Source organism: Trachinotus anak, unplaced genomic scaffold, assembly GCF_046630095.1.
Source record: "Trachinotus anak isolate AG129_WGS33_773 ecotype Australia unplaced genomic scaffold, CSIRO_AGI_Tana_v1 ptg000018l, whole genome shotgun sequence".
NCBI classification, from domain to species: domain Eukaryota; kingdom Metazoa; phylum Chordata; class Actinopteri; order Carangiformes; family Carangidae; genus Trachinotus; species Trachinotus anak.
Window position 1 is genome coordinate 4,702,271 of NW_027273869.1, and position 18,908 is coordinate 4,721,178.

Consider the following 18,908-nt stretch of genomic DNA (forward strand, 5'->3'; position numbering starts at 1 on the left):
TCAGCTTTGATCCTCTGTCTCCGTAGTTGGTGTTCATGCATCGCTGTGCAGGTGCTGCTCAGTTCATTGTCTCCTCACAGGATTGTGAATGATTTTTTTTGGCACAATAGCACAAGCAGCAACTATAGGGACAGTGAAGTTTTCAGTTGAAATTAAATGGCACAAGTCTTGAATGTTTCAGGCACACAGTGCAGTATGGGTCAGGTTTAAATGTGTGGATTTATTTAGCAAGTTGTAGCCACCATGAGGTAGCGAGTTTTTCTACGACAGGAAGCAGTTGAGGCCTGACGTTTCACTTTTCTTCCATGTAACAACTGATGAACAATGACAGAAGAGTTTCAGAAGAGACTGAGCTTTTTTAAAAATGGAGTTATTTTACAGTGTAAAAATAAACCCAGCAGTGCTCTGTTGTGGACAAACTGTTGCACTGTTTCTAAATTTCCTCCAATTTTGTGTTACCTATCGGCCAACACACACACTGATACTGATGTATCTGCTGTAAACTGATATCAGCCGATATGTCGGCCTGGTTGATTTATTGGTTTAGCTGAAGTTCATATACTGTTTGAATCCAGCTGTTTCTGCTCGTGTATGTTTCCCACTGCAGGAAGAAAAAGACAGAACTTCAGATTGTATTTATATTACAGGATTTTTTACATTTACATGTTTTCATTTTCCGTTATCGGCCACAAAAAAGTGCATGAAATTTTTTACATAATTGAAACAGTAGTCAGTAAAGTTGCAGTTTCCTTAAAGGCGTCCTGTGTAACACACTGAGCAGCCGATTGATCATATTAGTGTTTCTGAGAAGTCCATGGCTGAGAGGTCTGAACAGGTCTGGACTCGCCTCATACTGGAGCCCTGCAGCTAATTCTCCCCCCTCTGGGTTTATTAATTTGAGATTAACTGACCTGGTACTGCAAGATGTTATACTCAATGTTCTGCTTACATAAACGTACTACAAGCTCACACAGCATGTGTCAGTGGCGGGAACCGCTGGCTAATGTGGGCGGGCGAGAATAAACAAATAAAACACTATCCGGTTATTATATTTAAAACCAGGGTGAAAAACATGAACATGAAGGACACAGTTCATGCTTTATTCTCCAGATGCTGTTTTAAATTAGCCAAATTTAAAAGAAATTAAATAAAAGTGCAGTTGAGGCTCTGGACGAAGCTTGAATTTGGGGTTTGAGTGATGTAAAAGGTTCATTTTCATCAGGTCTTAACACAGGTCACGAGATTCCTCTTTAGTTTTGAAGGTTGGGGAGCCTGTCACGAAGCCCACTGCTGGGGTTGCGACAGAGCGGCATGAGGGACTGCTACGTCGATATTATATAACCACAACCAGATTAATGCAACATCAGTGTGCGTGTTTGTGTACGTGGGTGTGCTAGGAGGAGAGTGTGCGTGCAGGTGCAGCCCAACCGGTACAAAGCTCCCCCCTCACCACCTTGACAACACTTCAGTTCACACAGGATACACCAACAGTTGTTATAGTGGAAAGGGCCTAAAGCTGCTGCCGCTACATTAGCCATACTTTTGCTGTATTTAAATATCTGACTTGTACATACTATATTATTATTATCTATTGTTTATCATATTATCATATGTTTATCACTTTGCTGCTGTCACACTGCAAATCTCCTGTGTGCGCGTGTGTATGTTTGTTTAGATATTTCCCATTTTTGACACAAACCTGGTTACATATTGGCCCGGAATGAAATCTAAAATGACACTGTAGTTGTCCGTCATCGATGCCTGGCTCATTTTGTGACATCAGGACCTGAATATATTTCTAATATCAGTTTAAAATCATTCATCATTTTGTCAAAATTTAAAAAGAATTGTTCAATGTTTATGGAAATATGCTGAGAAATAGTTGAGAAGATTGATTCCGCAGCATAAAGGGTGGAAGTATTGAGTTACAGCTAACCTAGCTCAACACTTTAAATGCCTCTCGTTTCTCTTAGTTACCATATGTGTCTAAAATGTCTGCTTTTGGGTCTGTGTGAAAAAGACGCCTGAACCTGAGTCTTTTCTGATGTATTATAATGATGAAGCAGGTGATGAATCATCCAGTGTCCGTTGTCCGTCTTGCAGGAAGCATGCTGCGCGTACGTGCTGATGGTGACGGCGGTGTACTGGGTGTCAGAGGCCGTTCCCCTGGGTGCTGCTGCTCTGGTCCCAGCCTTCCTCTACCCGCTCTTCGGCGTGCTCAAGTCCAGCGAGGTGAGTCTCTCTTGTCTGTTTAGTTGATTGTATTTTTGAAGTTTTAGTCGGAGGCTGAAATAATGTTGCAAACCTCGTTTGATTTGGTGAGACCTCAGTTCTGCTACTGTATACTGTCACATAGCCTAGTTAGCTTACTTTACAGAGCTTCTCTGCTAAACAAAAATGGCTGCCTGCAGAGTGCGATCGGGGCGGGTAACTTTTCCTCCAGGGCCGTACAGTGCTGCTGCAGTGAACTGCAGTGTTACAGTCCTTACAGTATCTTGCTTGTTTTAACAAAGCTGTCAAATAAATATAGTGGAGCAGAAAGTACAATATTTCCCTCTAAAGTATTGTAGAGTGGAAGTGTGAAGAAGCATTAATGAAAATACTCCAAGTACTAATCCTTTATTGTCTCACTGATCATGGCTGAGCACCAGTGTTTGCTAAAATTAGAGCATACGTCACATTTTATATTGGTGATGAAATGCCAAGCCGACAGTGGAAATGAAAGGGCGTGATACTGCTAGCTAACATTAGTTAGCTAAACTGTAAGTTGAAATGCTAGAAAGGAGTTAACATTAGCGTTCAACTGTAGATACTGTAGAAAAAAGTAAAGTGTATTAAACAAGCTATATAATATAATAGTTCCTGCCACTTACATTTACTTACAGTGTCTTAGTTAGCCTGCGCAACCTGAGCTCACGAGATGGAGGCAGATGAGACCGTTCCATTTACATCTAGCTTGAGAAATGGTACGGTCCATTTTAGGGGTGTCTGAAAATGTATTACATTTTTCCAGACATTGATATTAGAAATACACTATAATGTGTAGTTTGTAAGTCAGATCCCCCCAATCTCCGCTGTAATCCGGACCCTGGCTGCCTGCTGCTGCTGGAAACAGTGAGCTAAAAAAAAAAAGCTCGAGGCTGCGATGTTGGGCGATGAGTTCCTGTGGGTTAATCTCTGCTGGATGACATCCACTTCCATCAGTCTTCAACCGCAATTACAAATTCAGTTGGCCCCCTCCAACCCCCCGCCGTCCCTTACCACAGACAGCATTATATTTTCACTGTGACTCAGTGTGATGGAAAACGACCTCGTAAACAGCTGTTTACCAAATACAGACGTAATTGGAAAAAGTATAATCAGACTGATGTGGAGACTCAATTTTAGCTGCAATTTAGGGACTTCATTTCAGGCTAGTTGCTACCATATAGCGTCATTGGTGTGTATGTGTAGGCAATAATGAACTCTGTTGGCCTTAATCTGCTGCAGGGATGACGTGTTTTTATAGGCTAACCCAGTGTTAGCGTTACCCTGGTTCCCTCGACAAGAAGCCTATACATATTTCCATTGTCTTTTGGATTACTGCAGAAAATAAACTCTGTGACACACAAAAGCTTATGATACTTACATGATTTGTTCAGCAGGATAATCTTCACAAATGAACACCATGTTTTGATTTTTTAAGCCTAAATATCACCGAGGTTATCACTAAAGCTAATGTTAGGATGTAAACAAACTACACCACGGTCACACGACGTCAGCGTCACCGCCACTAAACTTCCAACTGGTGGTTTGATTCAGCTCTGAGCTCTTCTACAAAAGCCTCTCCTCTGACAGAGTTAGTGACAGTTTGTGAGTCAGTAGGGAGTAAAACCACAACGAGGCTGTAAAGGTTTTCATGTTCAGCGCGATGATGTTTAACGTCCCCAACAAGCTCTGAAGTCTTATTTAGCCACCGGCCTTTTTTTGAGAGACATAAAAGCTTACAACAACTGGGGTGTTTACTGACGTATTTTATGTCAGTCAGCCTCACCCATCTAACCAAAAACCCTTTCAAAAAAGCCCATAGACTTCAGGACGAGGGAACAGGAAGTGCTAACACGCTAACTCTTTTCCAGGTTTCAGGACTCATTCCTGCGGCATCCTATAAGCCTATGCTGAAACACTGGTGTTTACGCTGGGAACTTACCTGTGTGGGAACTGCTCCACTGACACTGAACTATTTTCGTGTTGCAGAGCTGAGCTCTTTTGATAACGGAGGATACCCGTTCCCCATTTTTTGAGATAAGATGTCAGTTTTTCTGTAAGACATAAAAGAACTTGAACTTTTGGCTTTGGGAAGTAAAAACGTATGAATGGAAACAGAGGCTCTGACTGTAAATGTTCCAGTGTGTCAACCTTTGTCAACCTAGAGAGGGAAAAGCCAGAGGAACCCTTGTGTTATTTAGGGCGGGAACTGGAACTGGAATGCTGGGATATCTGGGTGTTACTTCGTGTAACTGCGCTGGCAGTGAGAGTCAGCTGATCAGATTGCTGTATATGTGGATATACAGTAATTCCAGATCAGAGGGAAAATGGGTGAAAGGTCTCTTTTGTGTTGTGAACTGTGCTGAGTGTGTTTGAACAACTCAGATCCACCCGCATGCTTGAGGGGTTTCTTGGATGGTTTTTGCAGTGCGGCGTTATTTGTTGTATTACGTGTCAGTGTAAGCCAGAGGCGTCGCCACTCGGCTGTAAAGGTTTTATCAGCCGTGACTCTGTGAAGCGTTTAAAATGAACCCCATCAACCTCCTGCTCATCATCATTATCCCACAGATGTTTCTCAGTGTTCTTTCATCTCTGAGTACATTGCTTTCACATGTGCCGACACCCGGGCGCTTGCACACTTTACCAACCTCTGCCTGATGCTCCACCCTGGTAAAGATTTGATTGGTTTTATACCAATAAAACAATCTCAGTTTCCCCTCCATTAACCCCCCCCCCCCCCTTATCAGCATTACATAAAAAGTGAGTTGTACGCCTCATGTGACCAAATCGCATTGACAAACAGTGACAAAGCTGCCTGTTAACGCTGCTTTAAGCCTCTTGTGATGGTGTTCGGTAAATATGCCAGCAGAGAGCTTTATGCAACATTTCTATTATGGTTCTCCCAGTGTCCTCTGACACCCCCAGCACATGAGTCCCCACTGACAGGCTGCCTGTATGGATCATTATAGTCCATTGACTTATTGGATTATTAATTCTTTGTATTGGCTACTGAACGCTGATCATTCACAGTGGAGGTGGGGTTATATTCAGCAGCATCAGTATAAACTAGGGCTGTCAAATGATTCATTTCTTCTTAATCGCGATTGATCTCTGAATTTCAATAGTTAACCACAATTAATCGCATGTTTTATCACATGATTAAAATTCTATTATTTTGCATTTGAGAACTGTTTTCTCTTGCTTGACAACACATAACCATCAGTCTGTGTGAACTAGCAGCTAACGTTAGCATGTCTGATGTCTGATAATTTATTTATCCACAGACGAGCTCTGGGTAAGTTATATTTTTATACCAGTGATGATTCAGACATTGGATTTAAACACTTTAGGTCTCCTGACACGCCCCTTTATGCAGACTGGAACCGCCCCCTTTTGCTCCCATAGACATGAAGTATGTTGCTCTGCCATGTAAAGTCTTTGTAGGAAGTGTCTGTGGTGGCTTGACAACAAGTAAGGGTGGGTCAAAGGGTCAAAATAGTAGCAGCCAAAGGTTCTTGAACGTGGCGCTGTAGAATCTTTGGTAACAGCAGCAGTGACGGTGTAAAATAAAGAATCTTTGGCGGCACACGATTAACACGATTGAAAAAAAATGACACGTTATGCTCGGTCCTTAATCTCATCGCGATTAACGTGTTAATGCTGACAGCCCTACTACAAACACAGGTTAACAAGTCATCTGGTTAAAGTTTTCCTAACCCTTATTTTCTTAAACATCAAGTCTCTTAAGTTTCTCCTCAAAACATAGACTTAACGTTGAAATTCACTGACTGATGAGCTGAGGAACTACAGGCTCCAGGAGGCAGAGGACCAGTCTTCAGGGCATGTATGCAGCCTGCATTAGTCAGCAGTGAGTGAGCAGTAAACTGTTTTCTTGTGTTATTCTCCTCACAGCTAATATTCTCATTGGAAAGCAACTATTATCCACTATCTAGAGCTTCGTACATGTGAGGATTTCCTGCCCTCATTTCTCTGATTATCTTTGGGCGTCCGTTCAGGTTCTGACTTCCATTTCTGAAAAATAATGAAGTTGTGATTTCATTATTTTGTCCACTAACCCATTAATTGGGGGAATAATTGTTATTTTCATCTGTAGAAATACCAATAAAATCTGACAGAGGAATTTTTAATGGCTGAACTAACTATGTGGTGTGGCACAAGTGAGTGTTTATCCACTGAGTCCATTGAAATGACAAAGACAGGGGGTAATGAAGTTGTGTTTGAAGGAGGAGGAAGTGCAGCAAGTTTTAGGTGAGAGGTGAGCAGACGCTGGCTTATACAATGTTGTGAGGCTGGGAACCCTGCAGGTGGGAAGTAGAGCAGATTAAAAAGAACAATTGGCAAACTGTAAGTGTTGATCCAAACCGAGGAGGGTGAAGTAGGGAAGTGGGTGAAGGAGAGAAAAGCAAAAGGCCCCACGACTCCTTCCTGTCTCCTTAGATCTACTTCATTTGTGTGTGTGTGTGTGTACGTGTGTGTGTGTGTGTGTTCAGGTGGCAGCTGAGTACTGTAAAGACACCACCCTGCTGCTGATGGGAGTCATCTGCCTCGCAGCCTCCATAGAGAAGTGGAACCTGCACAAACGTATCGCTCTGCGCATGGTGATGATCGCAGGGGCCAAGCCTGGCATGTGAGGAGCACACACACTTCATGCAATCAGTACAGTGGCTACGTCACACACAAATATACACACTAACTGCCGCAAAATTGGAGTTGAGGAAGTAAACACGGATAAATATGTCCTTGTTGCACATGTATACAGACACACACACACACACACACACACACACACACACACACACACACACACACAGACACACACAAGGGTTAACATCCCTCTTTCTCTCTCATCCAGGTTGGTGCTGGGCTTCATGTGCTGCACAGTGTTTCTGTCCATGTGGCTCAGCAACACGTCGACCACAGCCATGGTGATGCCCATAGCTGAGGCCGTCCTGCAGCAGCTCATCTGCACCGGTTTGGCCGACAGCCACGACTCTGAAACCGCTGAGGCCCCTGAAGAAGACAGCGGTACGTCTGGCTCCAGGGGGTCAAAGACTTTGACATTAAACAGATGTTTATAGCAATGCCTGCACCAACACTCTGTGAGGGTAGATAGATGGGGTGCAGTAAAGTTTTACGAAAGCAGATTCTGGATCCTTCAACACTCACTTAAATACAATATAATACTTCAATACTGTGCTGATAACTGTTGTTGTTCACAGCTGTTTCAGACAAGGAAGAGAACCTGGACAAGAACCAGTTAGAGCTGCTCTATCGCAACGACAGGTACGTGTGTGTGTGTGTCTATTTGAAGACATTAAAATTTGCAGATGCCCCCTAAATGCCTCATATGCAAACTATTGGTACATGCTGAAAACTACAGACGCCCCCAAACGCCTCATATTCTGTAGATGCTAAAATGTACTGGTCCTCTTAATGCCTCATAGGCAGACAATCGATAGATGCAAAAATTTACAGATGTCCCCGAAACGCATCACATGCAGACAATTGGTACACATTAATATTTACAGATGTCCCCTAAACTGCATATGCAGACTATCAGTTGATGCTAAAATCTACTGATGACCTCTAAACGCCTCTTATGCAAACTATTGTTTTATGATAATATTTACAGATGTCCCCTAAACGCCTCACATGCAGACTAGGTAGATGCTAATTACAGCACACATCATCAGGGGCCCCATGTAGGGGGCTTTGGGGCAGCAGCAGTGCACTGTATAGTGTATTAATGAGTGGCTTAAAGGGGTTTATAGTTGTCATTGCAACAGTGCGCCTCTGAACATGTACTGGAGGCCCGGCCCCATTTACCAATGCCCAGTGTGTACCCCAGTGTACCCCAGTGTACCCCAGTGTACCACAGTGTACCACAGTGTACCCCAGTTCCTGCCAACTGTTGACCTGGAGCGAGTGCAGACTCCTCTGATGCACACATACCGTCTTTCACCTCTAAGCAGCTTTAACTGGGAGAGCACGAGGCTTTGCAGAAAACAAATGTTTCTCATTTACAACCAACCAACAATGCAACAACCCAAACTGACAACATGTGAGTTGCATCGTGTCTGCTCTCTTGTTCCTGTTTTTCTCATGACCATTATTTTCTCTCTCTCCACCAGCGACTGCACTAAACAGGAGCTTTCTACACTAAGTGAGGTGAGGGATTGAAACTGGTCAGATCATGAGCAGCAGAGCATGAGCTGTAGGTGAAGTCTCTTCCTCTCGTCCTCAGGTACAGACTGCGGAGGTCAATGGTTTGGGTCTGAAACCAGTCGCCAACCAGGGCTTCATCAGACACACCAACGGACACCTGCCGCAGGTAAGGAGCATATTATTGTAGGTTAATGAGGCGGGAAAGAAGAGCGGGACACTCTCCCCTTTAACAACGTTCTTCTTGCTCTCTCTTAGGTTGCCATCGAAATCCCAAACGTGAAGCGGGTCAGGGCCAGGAGAGACTCCCAGTATCCCACCAAGAGGGATCACATGATCTGTAAATGCCTGTCGCTCAGCATCACCTATGCGGCGACCATCGGAGGACTCATCACCATCACCGGCACGTCAACCAATCTCATCTTTGCTGAGCAGTTTAACACGTAGGTACATGTGCACACACACACACACACACACACACATACACTTGTGTAATGATTTGACAAGCACCCACCATCCACTGACAGTAAAAATAGATATTAAAGCAGCTTTGAAAACTGTTCTGTGCTTGTATCAGAGAGATATTTTGGTCAGGCATTAGCTCCGGACACCTGCAGACACAATCTCAATTTTTCAAGCACATTTACAGCTTGAGTGATTTCTTGGCTGCTGCACCGGTCGAGCTCAAACACTTCATGTTAACTGAGTGTCTGCGGCGCATACAGGGTCTGAGATCAAACTAATCAGCCTCTACAGCCCGAACAGAGCCGATTTCCTCCAGCCGCAGCGCTAAGCCTGGCAGAATGGCCTCCTTCATGTCGCAGCTTGTTGGACAAAGGTCAGGCTTTTGATTCTGTGTGTGTGTGTGTGTGTGTGTGTGTGTGGTAGTGGTTGTAATCCCATGGTAATATTAACAGGAACAGCAAACAGTCCAAGCAGTGAATATTAAAATACCCCAAATTATACTTTCAGTTTAAATCTGTTGTTTTTTCAGCCAAAAAATTCACAGTGTGTAAATATGATGCAGCGATCTGAACATTTTTACATAATCTGAGGAGAAAAACAGCCTCGGGTCGACTTCGTGAGGGAGGGGTCCCAGGTAAATGAGGCTGGTGTGTGTTTAGGTCAGTCAGTCCAAGTCCTCGCCTGCAACAAGTCTGTGCTAGCACGTCAAGGCCACACAATCAACTTGACCCCACAGCAAACACACACACACTCACAGACACGCTTTGACAGGCACACTTGACCTTGTCACTGAGGTGAATGATAAATATCCAGCCTGATGTTGTCAATACTACACAGACACACACACACACACACACGTGAACATGTAGCAGTACAAACATAGATTTGTGCGGAACCTGTGTTTTTCAGTAATTTTACATTTGCTGCTCGATGGTCTGCCTCAGTTTATCTGCCTGTGCCACTGAGCTTCAGCTGTTTGATATCGGCTCACCCTGGTTCATGTTAACAGGTTATTTACATCTTATCATAAAATCAAACCCTGGACATATTTTATTCAGTTTGAAGTTTGGTTTAGTTTTTGTAGTTTTGTCGGTTTGGTCAAGACAGAAATATCTCAACAGCTGTTTCATAAATTTTATTTTATACAGACTGTCTTGGTGTCCACAGGATAGAAGAGGAGTCTGAGGACTTTAGTGATCTCCTGTTTTCTCCTCTAGCTCCACGAAGTTCATGTTTGATTTTTTTATCTTGACAGACAGAAATGTGGTACGGATATCCACGGTGTCCTGGGGATGAATCCTCATAACTCTGGTGATCTCTGACTAGCACCACCAGCAGGTCAGATTTTCAAAGTTTGGTTTCTAGCTTTTCCAACCTGAACAACCACACAGGTTGTTTTTTTTCAATCCTTTGATACGACCCAAGTGTCTCTTACAGCGGCAGGAGCACTGGACCTTCGTTGTCACGATTACAACGGTAAACATGATCTGTACCGAGATCAGCATACCTACCTTCGTTGCCATGGTTACTATATTACATTCATGGCTTGGTTAGGTTTAGGAAAAGATGGTGATTTGGGTTCAAATAAGTACTTCCTCAACATTAGACAGTCTTTGTTGTCATGGTTACAAAAATAACAATGTAGTTAGATTCGTACTTTCACATGGGAATCGAACACCACTTTCCTGTTTCATATGGACTGACGTGGACTTTGTTGCTCTATAAACTACGTCATCACGCTTTTCCCTTTGCTCCTGTCATAATTACTACGACCACTAGATGTCGCCTAGCAACAAAACCTAACCATGGGTCACATTAACCTGCTGCACAGACGACCTGTGGGCTGGTTTTTTACAGGACAGTCTCAACTTTTCATTTATCCAGTGAAATATCTGAACATGTACCGCAGGGACTGTCAATCAGCCAGTGGCGTCGAGGATATTATTCTAACCTCGCTGAATTTTCTTCGCAAACATGTCAGGATATTCATCATTGATTTTTTAATACAGTTTTACTTTTAACTGACAGAGTGACAGAACACGGTCCAGTTTGTACACCGGTGCAGAGACTCTGATTTAAACCTCCACTCTAACAAACTTTTCAACTTTATTTTTACTTTTTGCTATTTATTGTCTAGTACAAGATCAGCATAGTGTCAATAAACTCAGACAAAGATAAGTGTGGTGGATACCTGAGGGCTGTTAAAGGGAGGGCAGAGGTGTTTCTGCAGCACACACGTCATCATCATCAGCATCGTCTCTGAATGTCACCTTTCCCCTGATTAGTGTCCGTGCAGCACAGAGCTCAGTGAAGCACGTCTGAGCAAACACACTTTATCCCCTCTGCAGCTCTGAGCGACACAGCAGTGGAGACTGTGTTGGAGCTTAAAGTGCACTGGAGATGAACCACTGCACTGACAGAGCTACGACGCTGGTGCTGACCCTCGTGATGGTTTTCTTTTCTTCATACAACAGAAAATAACAGGCTTATCTTCATCTGTGAAAACACTTCTGGCTGTGCCTCACACTGACACGGACGTGGACAATGCGTGTCCCCAAGTCAGGGTCCCTTGTGGCCCCTGCTGTCCACACTGCGGAGCTTTGGAGGAAATACACAAACTATAGTCAGTGGTAATGACGCTGTTAAAATGCTGACGGATGCTGATAAATTACTTACTGTAAATTATCAATATTATTTACCATTCTCTTTCATAGTAGAGGTATGAACGGATGAAACCTACCAGAACATCTCAAAGAAACTACGGTTGTGTTTGAGAGTTTTGGATTTGAGAGGAAGAAACTGAGCTGAAGTCAGGTGAAGCTTCACAGCAGACGTTGCTGCATTTAGCTGCTGCTCGTTTGCAGACAGTGTCTTGAGATCTGTCTTTACTCTGTGTTGCTCTTTTGTTTCTCTTCAGCTGAACCAGTGCTGGTCACTTGGTCCTTTGTTGCCACTGAGCCCGGATGGATTAAGAGGACTTTCTTGCTTTACTTGGTACATAATCAAACCACAAAGACAGACAGCTTCCGAAACTACTGCAGAAGCTATAAGACAGACATCAGCATGTTTGTTAAAGAATACCTCATCTATATGAGACACCTTTTTTAAAGCGTTATTAAGTTGTTGCTAAGGCTTTATCAATGTTATCAATATTTTACTGATGCTTTATGAATCACTTAAAACCTGTTTATAAGAACTTTTGGTTATGAGGCTGATCAGTCATCACAGTCAAGTCAATAATAGAAGATCATAAGATTTTTACTTTCTAATAAATATTGAGTCCATAGTTATTAATATAGGAGGTCATTAGCAAAGGCTCATAACGGATCATTACAGATTTACTAAATTGAATAAGTCATTTGTAATTATGGATTTCATTTAGGGATTAATAAAGGGTTTCACAACAACCAGTCAAGGTGGAGTTGTTACGTCTGCCAAGCAGGTTATGTAATCACCCCTGTCTGTTGGTTTGTTTGTTTGTTTGTCAGCACGATTACACAAAAAGTACTGAACTGATTTGTACTGAACCTGGTGCTGTGATGTTTCATGGACCAGGGAAGAAAACAATACATTTTGTCTGGTGTATGTTGTTTGGCGTTGACCTTAGCGGAGGTCTGCCCTCTACTGTGTGCATTGTCTAATATCACAATTATAACTGTGATCACAAACCTTCTATCATGAGTTGTTGAAGCTGGAAACAACAATGCTGTACATGTAAATTCTGTCCAGATGCTCTGCAGCTGTTTTTCATGACAAACATCAAGTATCTCATTGTGGGAAACTCCCTGATGAACTAAAGACCTATAAGATGTGTTAAGCAGGAAGAGGATAAACACCAGGCAAAGATTTTTTTCTCAACCTAGCAACCCAAAAAATATTCTTAGTAATGGTTTATTACTGATAAGCTGATAACTGTTAAGCATTAGTTATTGATTTATTAACAATTGAAAAATTCCACCAAATAAAACCTTTATAAATGGTGCCTTATTGTAAAGTGGAGCCCTTTATGTTCTCCTCATTAGGTTAATTCAGTTAACAGCCATGGTCCCTTATTTATTTTCCTTCAAAACAGAGGTGAAGGAGATACAGAAACACACAAGAGTAGAACAGATCAATGCCACTGTAACTGCAGTGAATGTCCAGTGGCTCCTCACCCCTGCAGGCTTTACTCACACTGACTCACCTCTTATCAGCGTGCAGAGTCAGCTGTGCTGCTGCACTGATAAGAAGATGGGAATGACAGCAGCTGTCAGTCAGAGCAAACACATGAGACCAATGCAGGGTCAAGGCGGGCGGGTGATGGTTATTTTTAACCCTGATACGGTTCAGTTTCTATCACTACAAGAGCTTCCAGAGGTCATGAGTTTCAGCCTTTAAAGAGCCCGTGTGTGGTCTTTAAACTTTTTATTTAGATCACATTTCCGTCCTGCTGTCACTTCTAGCTGCCGTTGAATAAAACGTGACAACATACAACCTACACACATACTGCATACACACATCCCAAACACGCTCTGTCTCTCTCTGTGTCTCTCCAGTCGTTATCCAGATGCAAAGGTGATAAACTTCGGCACATGGTTCATCTTCAGCTTCCCCATCGCCATCATCATGCTGGTCCTCACCTGGCTGTGGCTGCACTTCCTCTTCCTCGGCTGCAAGTGAGTGTTTTGATGTTGTGTTGAACAGATTGTGTCCTGTGCTGCAAGTAGTTTGGCTCATAGTCATACTCATGTGTGGTCATGGTGTGTGCATCCACTTCTTACCATCATATCATTATAGACTCAGGACAATCCCTCTGTGTGATTAGTGCAGTGTTGAGCCGCGGCGCCGTTCGATGTCCTGTGGCTGCACTGAGCGAGTGTGTCAGGTTGCTGTGTGGTTGATGTTGTTGCTGCTGTGTGTTCAGCTTCAGGGAAACGTGCTCGCTGAGTAAGAAACGCAAAACCAAGAGGGAGATGCTGTCAGAGAGGAGGATCCATGAGGAGTACACAAAACTGGGACCCATCAGGTGTGTACACGAGTTTCTGTGAGTGTGTGTGTGTGTTCCTGACTGGATGTCCCTGTGGTCTTTGAGGTTGTATTAATGGCAGTTTCCTGTGAGAGCTTTGAGGTACATTAACATAATAGCAATAGCAATAATGATAATAATGATAAAAGCAGTGTGTTCCTCCCTGTGTTTAACACATTTGTGTTCACATGATTTTCAGCACAACTGCAGAGGAAACTTTAAAACCACATTAACACACCAGGAGGTCTGAGCCACAGAATCTCGTAGAAAGAAATCATGAGTTTAAGATCGGATTGAGATTTGTCAGTAATTATAAACACATCAAAAAAGTTTAGCTCAATCTACCATTCAAACTGATATAAAATGGGTGTCTCGCAGATAATAAGAGATGTTTAAAGGAGTTTAAAGTTTTGTTATTGCTATATAGCTAACGTTAGCATTAACGGCTGTTTACTTGCCAGTCTAGAAGAAACGATGCAAGTTCAGCATTAAACTTCATTTGTTTACTGTACACAGTAATTACACAGTACTGTACACAGTACACAACAATGAACTGTGACCTTGTACTGCTGTCTCTGTGAGGACCAGTTCAGTTTAAAACCATCTCAGTGAGGACATTTATGCATTTTGAGAACATTCTTCTGGTCCTCACTGCATTAAAGGACTGTTTGAAGGTTAAGACTTGGTTTTAAGGTTAAGGTCAGGTTGGGGTTAAGCATGTAATTGTGATTGTTAAGGTTATGGAAAGACATATGTTTGAATATGTGTGTATCTTACTCACACACCCAGACATGACATTGTGGGGCAGTCATGGTGCCACTCATGTAATTGTCTTTTTGTGGTTTCTGTATGTGTGTGTGTGTGTGTGTGTGTGTGTGTGTGTGTGTGTGTCCCAGCTACCCCGAGGTGGTGACCGGCCTTTTCTTCATCCTGATGACTCTGCTGTGGTTCACCAGAGAGCCAGGCTTCGTGCCCGGCTGGACATCTCTCTTTGAGAAGTAAGTAGCCATGATGTTGTGACACACCACCACGACTGGTGTTGTTATCACCAGCATGTGTTAGAGATCAAACAGTGATCAGTGGTCCAGTTTGTCAGTAACAAAAACATCAACACACACTGTCACACACACACAAATGTGCAAAGACACTGTATTTATCACAGTGACTTCACTGTATGTGCATGAACACACGTGAACGTATAACTTAAATTATTAAAGGTCCCATATCTTACACTTCTAAGAAGATATATTTGTGGTTTTAAGAACCAAAGATGATCTCAATGTAATTTTATATCTCCTCTAGGCTTCTCTCTGGAGCTCTAGTAACAACAGGTCAGTGAGTCAATCAGAAGAGAGGATCTGAGCCTCTCTTCTGATTGGCTCACTGTTTTCTGAATGATTGGATGAAAATATAGCAGATTTCAGGTAAACACTCAGAGAAACCAAATCCTGCAAGGTTGGATGGTGGGTCCAGGTGGGTGGGGCTTGGGGTGTGGCTGAGGGCGGTGACTGTTTTGTTGTGACATCACAAAGTTCCAGAAGTCCTGACAGCTGGTTTTAAGGCTCAGTTTCTGAATACAGGCTGTGTGCATTTCTCTGTGGACTGAGACTTTGATACTTTCACAGTATTAATATTGAACCCAGAGCTGCTTTATAATCAAAAACACATGGACATCTACCTTTATACAATATGGGACCTTTAAATCTAAAATTTTGTCATGAAACAAGAACGGGCTCCACAGATGCAAGATCACATTAGGCTTACTTAGTGACCTTTGAAATCTCGTCTTCTTCTCCATCTTTAATTTGTGCTGTATGTTCTCAGGAAAGGCTACAGGACCGATGCGACAGTGTCTGTGCTTCTTGGCTTCCTGCTCTTTCTCATTCCTGCCAGGCGACCTTTCTCCTCCTCCTCATCCTCCAGTTGTAGAGATACAGGTCAGCACAAAGCACTTGTTCATCTGGCAGTTTTTCATTTACCTTCACTGTGTTTGGTTGATCTCCTCAGGGTGCCAGGAAGGTGGGGTTGTTCAGCACTGCAAACCAACAACATCAATCATATATTTACTGTGATGTTCACCATGTGGTTGTTATAGTCGGCTCCATTCGTCTGGCTCTCAGAGAAGCTTTAATCAAACAATAAAAACACAAAAGTATTTACAGCTGGTACGAAATCCTAAATTTAGGTAAAAAATTAATACTGGGAGTTTATAATTTGGCTTCGTTTCAAAATGAGCAGCCAGTAGCTCTTGTTCCAACAAGCCCCTGTTTGTGTCACTGGGCTCTGCAGGTTGATTTACTGCCTGGGAGCTGCAGCTTCAACAGGTCAGGGAAGTCGCTGCTTTGAGAGAAAAACAACTCAGCTTCAGACACTGATGTTTTCCATGTCTGTGCAACGGCTTGAAAAACACTGGAAAAGTCTGACATTTATTCTATTTCACTGTTTCACGCTGCTCAGCACATGATGTTTCAGTGCTGACACTCGTCAAGTCTTTGAACCTCTAAACACCGTCACATAAAAGAGAGGCAGATGTAGCTCAGGCAAACAACTGCAAACTCTGTCTTTTTACAATTCATGAAGTTTGAATTCTGAGTAAAATTATCTTCCTTCTTCTGAAAAATGATAAATAGCATGAACAGTATTTGCTGCTAATACACTGAGATTGATTGCTAGTGTAACCTGGGCAGTCTTTAGTCTTTTTTTAGTGCACGAAAGGTCAGCTGAAATGGAAAAATCTATGTCAAAGCATATTAGCATATTATTCAACACACATTTGGATGACAAATCCTCCAATAAGAAACAAATAATAATAATTGAATATTTCTTGGGTTTAAACTGATCTCTTCTTTCAAAGAAATTTGTATTTTCCCTGTAATAAATTACATGGTTGTTTTTTGAACTTCTTAGGAAATAAAACATTACAAAAAATATAATACATACACAATAGAATAAATAATTTGCCAGCATTAGCAGTAAATACTAAACTGTTTTAAATTTATAATATTTTAGTAGCAAAAAAATACTAAAAATAAAGTCATAAATAAAATGCTGATGCTAGCATTAGCTGTTAGCGTCCCTGCAGTAATGACATTTCTTCTCCCTTTTGAAACCATTAGATGATGATTCAGACTCGCTGGCTCCCATGATCACCTGGAAGGACTTCCAGAGACTGATGCCCTGGGAGATCGTCATCCTGGTGGGGGGAGGCTATGCACTGGCTGCTGGTTGCAAGGTACTGTGCATGTTTGTGTGTTGTTGTGTAGCATTTGTTGTGGCATTTTGGGGGTAAATTGAGGGTTGGGACCCATTTTTGTCTTTAGGATTAGCCTCAGGTTTTCTCGTGAAGGTCAGGGGGGAGTAGGGTCAAGATGAGATGTTCAGATGATCAGATTTTTTCAGGTCCAAATTATATGATTCAGATGCAAATAATGGGATTTAATCTGGTATTGACCAGAGGCTGTAGCCATAGTTTCAACTGTGTTACATCTGTATGTCATGCTCCTATTCTCCATTAGATGTAAAAATAATGTTAAAACTCAGACTGTGAGGGATGAAATATAAAAGCTATGTAGAAACTAGAGAATAGATGAGAACATAGCTGAGTTCAGAGAAATTGGTTGCAGCACCCTCACTGCATCGTGAGGGTGAGAGACTGACTGTACCCTGTGAGGATGATCACGTGTATTTTGTCTATACGTGCGTGTGTGTGTGTGCAGGTGTCAGGCCTGTCGGTGTGGATCGGCAGACAGCTGGAGCCCATGAGTGGTCTTCCTCCCTGGGCCGTCACCCTGCTGGCTTGCCTGCTGGTGTCAGCGGTCACAGAGTTCGCCTCCAACCCGGCAACTCTCACCGTCTTCCTGCCCATCTTGTCTGCGCTGGTACGACCACACACTCCTTCACACACAGCGCAAGGGTCGGCTGTCGTTAATGACCATGAAAAATATCAGGCAGAGGGTGAGCAGGACGGAGAAAAATGAGAAGCCGTATGGCAGAAAAGCAAAGCACAGTGATTTTGAATATAAATATGTGACCATAATGAGGACAGCATCTGCAATGGGTGCAGACAAGCAAATGTTAGAGTCTGAAGGGCCCTGTAGCTCCTAAGAGGGAAAACTGTGATCTGTGTGTTTCGATAAAACATATCTGAACTTAATCCCGTTTAAAACGTTCAGACTATATCTGATGTGTGCAACATGCATATTATCCAAACTGAGAAGTCCAGTCAGTTTTAGCAGGTGGTGTAAAAACAGCTTGTTTCATAAGTGGGGCTGTCGCCCAGGAGGATACACAGGTGAAAATCTATAAGCAAGTGTTCAGCTGAATCAGAAATTAGATTTGATTTTACTTATGATTTGGAGCTGGAGGCTTTAATGGAAGATGAACCTTTCCTCTCATATTCTTTTGAGAATGTTGATGCAGCTTCGGAGAATATACATGTTTCCTTTAGGCTATTTTCAGATCACATAGACTTTGCTTCCCCCCCGTGGATTATTGGTTCCCACTCTCAGACTGTTCCCTGGGAGCGTTAATGTAATGTGCTCGTGTTAGCAGGGAGCATTATTACACTTGTGTTAGTGTAGCTGCACCTCACTCTGAGAATGTAATAGGTCTCATGTGACCTTTGACCTCTCACCTGACCCTCTACCATATTGCTCTCCCCTTTCCTTCATCTACCTTTCCTGTCTTTTGTCATTTCCCCCTCCTCTCTCCGTCCTCACCTCACCTGGTTTATCTGTTTTTCATCTCTCTCACCGTCTCTCCTTTCTTTCTCTCTCCTCCCTCCCTTTTGCTCTTCCTCACCCCGCCTTCGCCCCCTTCCAGTCCGAGACTCTGCACATCAACCCCCTCCACACTTTGATCCCGTCCACCATGTGCGTGTCATTCGGGGTCATGCTTCCAGTTGGGAACCCCCCCAACGCCATTGTCTTCAGTTACGGCCACGTGAAGATCAGCGACATGGTACGACACACTGACGCACACACACTCGCACAAGGTCACATGCTCTTCC

At 42.9% G+C, this 18,908-nt stretch overlaps 1 protein-coding gene across 2 annotated transcripts in view; it reads left to right on the forward strand.

Moving 5' to 3' along the window:
* Positions 1-18,908, forward strand: part of slc13a4 (solute carrier family 13 member 4) — a 29,691-nt gene that overhangs the window by 7,654 nt on the left and 3,129 nt on the right. For both annotated transcript variants that reach the window (XM_071501810.1, XM_071501811.1), the window contains exons 2-15: positions 2,104-2,232; positions 6,759-6,895; positions 7,121-7,293; positions 7,488-7,551; positions 8,400-8,436; positions 8,513-8,599; positions 8,689-8,873; positions 13,431-13,550; positions 13,799-13,900; positions 14,797-14,898; positions 15,725-15,837; positions 17,017-17,132; positions 17,617-17,778; positions 18,722-18,859. In XM_071501810.1, the coding sequence (XP_071357911.1) occupies positions 2,104-2,232; positions 6,759-6,895; positions 7,121-7,293; positions 7,488-7,551; positions 8,400-8,436; positions 8,513-8,599; positions 8,689-8,873; positions 13,431-13,550; positions 13,799-13,900; positions 14,797-14,898; positions 15,725-15,837; positions 17,017-17,132; positions 17,617-17,778; positions 18,722-18,859 (1,665 nt within the window). The remainder of the gene's footprint in view (positions 1-2,103; positions 2,233-6,758; positions 6,896-7,120; positions 7,294-7,487; positions 7,552-8,399; positions 8,437-8,512; positions 8,600-8,688; positions 8,874-13,430; positions 13,551-13,798; positions 13,901-14,796; positions 14,899-15,724; positions 15,838-17,016; positions 17,133-17,616; positions 17,779-18,721; positions 18,860-18,908) is intronic.